The following is an 8,624-nucleotide window of genomic DNA, read 5'->3' on the forward strand; positions in this document are numbered from 1 at the left end:
CTAGTGTCTACTGGTCAACAAATCACTTCAAATAGAGGTGAGGAGCAGAGTTAGCCTTTTATTATATAGAATGATAACATTGCTCATTCTGTGCTCACTTACATTCATCCCCACACCATAGTCACAGTCTGCAAGCAAGACTACACACTCCTGCCATAACATCCCATCACATCTACAGGCCGGCTTTCACATCTCACTGCTCCTTCAGGGATAACACCTATATAACACATGAGACATATACTGTTACAATATGTTTATTCAGGCACAATCAGCCCCAGGTGAAACCACAAGCAGCCCCTAAGGGCATCAGGCCCGTGGCTGCCTAGCATTGTTGAAAGCCACAAGCAAATTGGCCACCAGCGTTACAAACTCCCGGAAATCCACCAGTCCATCTTTGTTCTCATCCAGGCCTTCCATGATCTGTTTCACATATGATGCATCTGTCACGGTCTGTCATAGGAAGGTAGGTGGTTAGAACACATCAGGATGACCAACGTTTACAGATTAGGGACCAAGGGGTCCATTTACCAAGCCTTGGATGGAGATAAAGAACTGGACAATCAACTATTAACTCATTTTTCAAACGCAGCCTGTGAGATGGCAGTTCGAGGCTGATTGGCTGGTACTTTATCTCCATCCAAGGCTTAGTAAATAGACCCCCCCCCCCCCCAAGTAACAATTATATTGGACAAATAGCAGCAGTGCATCTGAGACTACTTACCCATTGGGAGTTCTTCCATTACCACTGCTCAGCCTCACTTACCAAGAACGTTTATGCAATGATTCCGAAGTTAGCCAAGTTTCTGTGGCTAGGACGGACTGCATACACCTGGTTGGGGTTATCACGATCCTAGGCATCGCAATTCCCTAGATACACCAATCTGCAGATCCCTGCCATGTGACACTGCTACTGGATACCCGAGCACGTGCGTTAATTTCAACACGGCCACTGCCACCAGCCAAAGTACAAACGTTTAGGGTATGACCCCAAGGCAAACTTATGGCTTTTGCCGGAACCTACAATTAATAATATTTTGGTAACACCTCTTTCAGAGAGTTGGATACACAACAGAAAGCCAGAGCTAAAGTTAAATTAAAATCTAATTAAAAGAAACATCAAAGCTTGTGTTACAGAAAAAGAAAAAAAAGTTACAAGATATGATAAAAAGTCAGTCACATGCAGTAAAGAGTTTCAAGAAAAATAGGGAGATAAAATCCACAGATCCTAGCACATGCAGAGTGGAACAATGGGATGAAGTGAAGCCTCTTCAGATATTTGGGAACTACAGAGCCAGGATTCTTCTCCTAACTCGCTTCCTTGATAATGCATAATTTGCAGTCTGTGTTTCTCCTATTTAAAACTCAGGCTGCCCCTTCAGCCCCCCTCTTCCTGGAGTTAATTTTAACCCTTCCAAAGCAAGAGAAGGTATTGAGTGTCAGCTCATACTGGGCTTCCTAGCCACTCGCTCATGGGCAAATGGCCTTATCGTCTAAGCCTTTGAAGCTCTGGTCATGGTTCTTGTGTAAACACAACTGTGACATGAGTTCTCTTGGTCATATACACAGGGGCTGGCTAATTACTTTTCCCATTAATTTTGAAGTTGGGCAATCAGATTTATCAATCATACTAAGGGGCCCTACTCATTTCCCGATGCGCCGCCGAGGTGCCCGACGGCCGATACGGCTGACGAGCGACCCGGCGGCGGGGGGGGGTAGTGACGGGGGGAGTGAAGAAACTCCCCCCGTCACCCAGCTGCATTGAAGTGCAGGCAAATATGGACGAGATCGTCCATATTGGCCTGCATGCACAGCCGACGGGAGACCAGCGATGAACGAGCGCGGGGCCGCGCATCGCTGGAGCCTCCACACTGAAAGATATGAACGAGTTCTCGTTCATTTATGAACGAGATCGTTCATATCTTTCAAAAAAATCGGCCAGTGTGTAGGGCCTATAAGACAGTCATAGCTAGCCGAGAGACTGTTTTATCGCCTTCCCTAGCCAGCATGTCTTCTCTCGTGACCCCTGTGGTCAGTAAACAACCTGTTAGGAGATACACAAGCTAGTGGAGAAAACATGTTTCAGGCCTGACCTGCCTTTACTTTAATGTCTTCATTCTGGTAAGGGTTTCATCAAACCCTCCTTTGAAGCCGTCTTTAACAATATACTAGCTAGGCCAGTACTATTCTAACAATATACTAGCTAGGCCAGTACTATTCTATTTGTCCTGAGAAGACATTTACAACACAATAGAGCAAATACAGTACTACTTAATATAGTTTATGGATACAATATGCTTCCCTGAAGCCTTCTCGGCTTGACTTATCCCAGAGCTTGCTACCTTGACACATAGCAGGGTTCCGGCTGTGAATGGACAGTCAGAATGACCTTTTCACACAGGATTTATATATAACCACACACAAGGCATTTGCAGAGATTGATCAAAACAATATTATCTGCAGTTATTCACATTCTGGCATTCAATCATAACAGGGGTAACGCTACCGTGATACTACACGACACCCAAACCCATTTCCAGCAGGTCCTGGATTATGGCTTCCTACCCAATTCCCCTTTAGGCTTCGTATTACTATAATACACAGGTTTACCCATCTCCTTTATCTAAACTTCTGATCACACTACATACAGTAGCAGTTACCAAACTCTACCCTCAAACCACCCCAACAGTACAGGCTTTAAGGATATCCATGTTTGAGCACAGAATGTTAAGTTATGTTATTTTATGTATAAAGCCACTTGTGATGGAAAATGGGTATCATAAAACCCTGGACTGTTAGTGTGCTTTGAGGAGAGAGTTTGGGAACCACTGACATATAGCAATGTTACTGCATTTCCCACCAAGCCCTGTTACTCCAGCTATACACCAGGCATGTCCAAACTGCAGCCCTCCAGCTGTTGAGAAACTACACATCTCAGCATGCCCTGACACAGCTTTAACATTCCGACAGCAAAACTGTGTCAGGGCATGCTGGGATATGTAGTTTCAGAACAGCTGGAGGGCCGCAGTTAAAACATACCTGCCAGAACAGCCTATAACCGGCCCATAAGCAAGAAGTACATATTGCGCCAGAATCATCCAATAGAATCATAATGTTCTGCCACACAGCCTTCCGGGACCCCAAGCGCAGACCAGTATAGCGTTGACCAGATCTGCCACTGTGACCCCAAAATACGTTTCCAGATACCGACAGCTGAGGCACCCCTGCTTTATGTGACTAGCCACTTACACACCCTAAGTGACCCCATACGCATACCACACCCTCACTAGAGGGATCTCACCTTTATAGAGTCCCCCAGCTGGTACCTTAGTAGTTTCTTCAGCTCCCCCCTGTTCAGCTTGTCCTCCCCACCTCTCCCTGAGGCGAACTGGTGGAAGGTGGAGATCACTCGCTGTATGGCGCTTTCCAACTGTGTAGGCATCTCTGGGCTGTAGATGGGTAACAGTGGCTGGAGCTCAGCGGTGTGGTATAATATCTAGAAGGGAAACGTGTAATAAGACATCTCTTGTGGGGGATAAATATGCACAAAGACCCCAGGAAGAACAGAGTTACATGAGGAGATAATGGACGCAGCTAGAGAAGAAAACAAAAGGACGGGGCAGAGAGATGGGGCAGGGGGGGGGGGGGGGGGGGGGAGCGGTTGTACACAGAGGACAAGGCAGAGAAGGGGGGGGGGTAGGTCTCTGTACGCAGAAACAGGAAAGTCATTGAGTGAAGTAGGAACTATATATAGTTACGTAAACACATAGTACCATAGATCACAGGTTCCCAAACTCTGTCCCCAGGACCCCACACGGTGCATGTTTTCCAGGTCTCCTCACAGACTCATAAAATAATCATTTAGGATGCCTCAGTCCCACATACTGTACAGACATGTCTCTTTTGTGCTTAAAGCTTGTTGGTAAAAGTAATAAAGGGGTTTAAAAACAAAAAACTCTAGACTATAAATCCCATCACACAGTACCACAGCATTATACTCAGGGTGTAAAGGTGGTGGTGATGCGATAATGTCACCAGTGGTGGGTCCAGGGGCGGGGGGCACCCAGGCACGTCCCCACCCCTGTCATTTAGAAGATTTTTTTACTTTAATTTTAGCTGCATGTGCACTGGCTTCGTGATAGTCCCTTACAGCAGCGCCAGTCCCGGCTCCCGGCAATGTCGTTCATCTGCTGTAATGAGGACGCGACACTGCCACAGCCTGACAGAGGAGGCGGGAGAAGAAAAAATGCTTTGCTGCTGTGAGGTGGGTGGACAGGTAGATGCTGAAACAGGACGGGGGACAGAGGGCATAGGCGTTGTAATATGGGGGGGGGGGGGGGCGCAAGGGGGCAGCTTGACCGCCCCAAACATGATGCGTCGTCGCCCTTTTCTGTGCTAGCCGGCTGTCTCTTAACTGGCAATATCGTACTGGGAAGAGGCATGGCTGTGGGCCACGCCTTCTCCCAGTAATGCATCACCATTGAGGAGACAGCCGGGTATTACAGAAGAGGGGACACAGAGGTAAGCCCCCCCCCCCCCACTGATTTGGGGGGGTTGAAGGAGAGCGACTGGCACTACAGCGGAGGGGAGGGGATGGAGAGGGTTGAAGGAGAGGGGATCGGCACCACAGCAGGGTGCCAGAATTAAATTCAAACTTGCTCCCCCCAGCGTGAAATTATTCCGACGCCCCTGACAGAGGGCACTACATAAAAAACACACTGGCAGGAGCTGAGGGGTCTATAACAAAAAACAGAAAAAGGGGAGCACTATAAGAAAAAACAAAAGCAGGTGGACCACTCCAACAAAAGATGGGGACTATAACAAAAATAATTACAGAAGGGGACGCTGTAACTAAAAGCACACTGGCCCTGTCCCCGCACACTTGCCCCATCCCCGACCATGCCTGTCCCCGCACACTTGCCCCATCCCCGACCATGCCTGTCCCCGCACACTTGCCCCATCCCCGACCATGCCTGTCCCCGCACACTTGCCCCATCCCCGACCATGCCTGTCCCCGCACACTTGCCCCATCCCCTACCATGCCTGTCCCCGCACACTTGCCCTATCCCCTACCATGCCTGTCCCCGCACACTTGCCCTATCCCCTACCATGCCTGTCCCCGCACACTTGCCCTATCCCCTACCATGCCTGTCCCCGCACACTTGCCCTATCCCCTACCATGCCTGTCCCCGCACACTTGCCCTATCCCCTACCATGCCTGTCCCCGCACACTTGCCCTATCCCCTACCATGCCTGTCCCCGCACACTTGCCCTATCCCCTACCATGCCTGTCCCCGCACACTTGCCCTATCCCCTACCATGCCTGTCCCCGCACACTTGCCCTATCCCCTACCATGCCTGTCCCCGCACACTTGCCCTATCCCCTACCATGCCTGTCCCCGCACACTTGCCCTATCCCCTACCATGCCTGTCCCCGCACACTTGCCCTATCCCCTGCCATGCCTGTCCCCGCACACTTGCCCTATCCCCTGCCATGCCTGTCCCCGCACACTTGCCCTATCCCCTGCCATGCCTGTCCCCGCACACTTGCCCTATCCCCTGCCATGCCTGTCCCCGCACACTTGCCCTATCCCCTGCCATGCCTGTCCCCGCACACTTGCCCTATCCCCTGCCATGCCTGTCCCCGCACACTTGCCCTATCCCCTGCCATGCCTGTCCCCGCACACTTGCCCTATCCCCTACCATGCCTGTCCCCGCACACTTGCCCTATCCCCTACCATGCCTGTCCCCGCACACTTGCCCTATCCCCTACCATGCCTGTCCCCGCACACTTGCCCTATCCCCTACCATGCCTGTCCCCGCACACTTGCCCTATCCCCTACCATGCCTGTCCCCGCACACTTGCCCTATCCCCTACCATGCCTGTCCCCGCACACTTGCCCTATCCCCTACCATGCCTGTCCCCGCACACTTGCCTTATCTGCCCTCTCGCCTTGTCCACTACCAGGCCTGTCCCCGCACTCTCATCCTGTCACCCACTGCCCTTGTACTCCATGCCCCCAGCGTTGAAAACGAGGGCGTGACTCATGGGTATGGCATTCTCGGTGAGGCCAAACCCCTGGTTACAAAGCCACACACACCTTTCACAGGAGCACATGTGCCAACACCCCCCCCTTCCTTCCCCTATTGTGGCGCGTCCCCTGTCATTTTGTCCTGGATCCGCCCCTGAATGTCAGTCAGATATCACAGGATATAGTGCTGGGAAGGAGCTTGTGTGACAGCGCTGTGTCCCCATCAGGCTGCTGCTATAGTGAAAGCAGTCACATGCGGGGCCTCCCTCCGCACATGCCCAGTCACGCAGTACAGAGCATGGAGACTGATGATTGCCGGAACGCGGCTTCTTGTAATAGGGTCCATGAAAAATAACCCAGGTCCAATTGACCGGTAATCCAACCCAGGTGGCATGCAGGGTTGGACCCAGCTGATGGGCAGTGTAAACGGGTGATCCAAATCATCCAACTTAGGTCCCATTACAGGCCTATGATAATTTCTCCATGCGCAGACATTAGTAAGGGCCAATAGTTACTGGGGTCCAGTCTGAACACTGATTACAGCTTCTGTAACACGGCTTGAAGCAGTTCTCAGTGACCCAGGTTCTGAGGTAGTAGTTACATCACGTGTGCTCAGACATGGATATCACTAACACCTGGACTGTTAGTGTTCCTTGAGGAGTGAGGTTGGGAATGCCTGCAGCAAGTACAGGAACGTGCAGTGGTTACCTGGGAGAGAATTCACTTCTACCCCTTTCACACTCACAGAAGTGTCCAGGGTTAGTGAATGTGCAGCAGCCCAGGACGTTGCGTCATGTGAAAGCAGACTACCCAGGACTAGCGCTGATCATTACCAGGGTCCGGCTGAGGTTGGGAATTCAACATTTTACTAGAGCCACCAGATTCCCATGTCTCATCAGAAGGGGGTAGGAGATTACTAATCAATGGGGTGTATTGCTGTGATATATTATAATTAGGGAAAACTAGTTCAAAACCAAAAGGGATGAGAAGACAGAAACAATCATATTACACTAGCCTCCTGTAACATGGAAGTGTAAGGAACTACATCAGACAACCCAACGTAATTATAGACTGTATCAGACATAGAATACCAGGTTCCAGTACACAGAGCTTTCTATAAGCAATGCAAAGCTTGTATACAACATCTCTATGCTGCAGGCTCAGGTATATACCCAATGGTGCAGCTCTGTGCTAGGTATCAGGTGTAGCCCAGGTATATACCCAATGGTGCAGCATCTGTGGCAGGAGATATCTGTGCAGCAGATTAGTGACATACTTGGTGAGACAGGTAAGTAGGGGAGAAAGTGATGAATAAGTGATCAGTGTATGGACAGAGGTCCATGGTGAGCAGGAAATGTCCCAGGTGGGACCACAGATACCAGCCAGACCACCAGCACCATTACCTTACACAGTTAATACACCAGCTTCCTCAGAGGCATGTGGGGTAATGATGACTGAGCCCGGCATATAAGTACTATCCTTAATTGGCTAATGGGCTGCAAATGTAATTGGCAGTAATTAGCACACACACATAGTAGCTCTATATACATCATACTTGCCTACCTGACCCTCTCCATGAGGGAGAAAATGCTCTGTTCCTGGACTTTCCTGGTAATGTATGATTGCCATCACCTATAGTGAGCTAGTTTGTTGATAAGAAAGGTGTTTCACCACAGGTGATGGCAATCATACATTACCAGGAAAGTCCAGGAACAGAACATTTTCTCCCTCATGGAGAGGGTCAGGTAGGCAAGTATGATTTACATTATACAATAATAATAGCCTCGTCTTAACAAGTTTCTTCACTCCCCCCATCACCCAGCTGCATTGTTCATCGCTGGAGCCTCCACACTCAAAGATATGAACGGTATCTCGTTCATTTACGAACGAGATCGTTCATATCTTTGGCTTATGTCGGCCAGTGTGTAGGGCCTAATACAGGGCTGGCCAAACCGGTCCTTGAGATCTACCAACAGTTCATGTTTTCCAGGTCTCCTGGAGATCTGTAGAATTGTCAGTTAGGAATGAATGCAGCACATCTTAATTAGTAATGACTACACCTGTGCACCAGCTAGGTGGTCTGGAAAATGTGAACTGTTGGTAGATCTCGAGGACTGGTTTGGCCAGATCTGGCCTAATAGGTATGAGCACTGGGTCAGTATTAGGGTACAGCACAGGTGATGGTAATCATACAGTAAGAGGGAAGAGCAGGAGCAGAGCATTGTGTCCTCCTGGAGAGGTCATGTTGGGAGGTATGACATAGGTATGAGCACTGGGTCAGTATTAGGGTACAGCACATGTGATGGTAATCATACAGTAAGAGGGAAGAGCAGGAGCAGAACATTGTGTCCTCCTGGAGAGGTCATGTTGGGAGGTATGACATAGGTATGAGCACTGGGTCAGTATTAGGGTACAACACAGGTGATGATAATCATACAGTAAGAGGGAAGTGCAGGAGCAGAGCATTGTGTCCTCCTGGAGAGGGTCATGTTGGGAGGTATGTACAGGATGATTTAAGAGTCGCAGTACACCCTTTTCTTTAAAAAATTTGCAGGAAATGGGAAAACTGAATACTCCAGTAAGGTATGGGTGAGG

At 49.6% G+C, this 8,624-nt stretch overlaps 1 protein-coding gene across 2 annotated transcripts; it reads right to left on the bottom strand.

Moving 5' to 3' along the window:
* Window positions 1-238: 238 nt before the first annotated feature.
* LOC134947886 (protein S100-A1-like) lies at window positions 239-7,524 on the bottom strand. 2 transcript variants are annotated; one of them, XM_063935722.1, is made up of 3 exons: window positions 7,438-7,524; window positions 3,299-3,493; window positions 239-450 (listed from the first exon to the last, which is right to left on the bottom strand). In XM_063935722.1, exons 2-3 carry the CDS (start codon window positions 3,437-3,439, stop codon window positions 307-309), a joined length of 285 nt encoding a protein of 94 aa, XP_063791792.1. In that variant the 5' UTR covers window positions 3,440-3,493; window positions 7,438-7,524; the 3' UTR covers window positions 239-306. The 2 variants fall into 2 exon arrangements, with proteins under 2 accessions (XP_063791792.1, XP_063791791.1); XM_063935721.1 differs by having other exon boundaries at window positions 7,433-7,514.
* Window positions 7,525-8,624: the final 1,100 nt, after the last annotated feature.

This window comes from Pseudophryne corroboree, chromosome 8 (genome assembly GCF_028390025.1).
Source record: "Pseudophryne corroboree isolate aPseCor3 chromosome 8, aPseCor3.hap2, whole genome shotgun sequence".
Lineage (NCBI taxonomy): Eukaryota > Metazoa > Chordata > Amphibia > Anura > Myobatrachidae > Pseudophryne > Pseudophryne corroboree.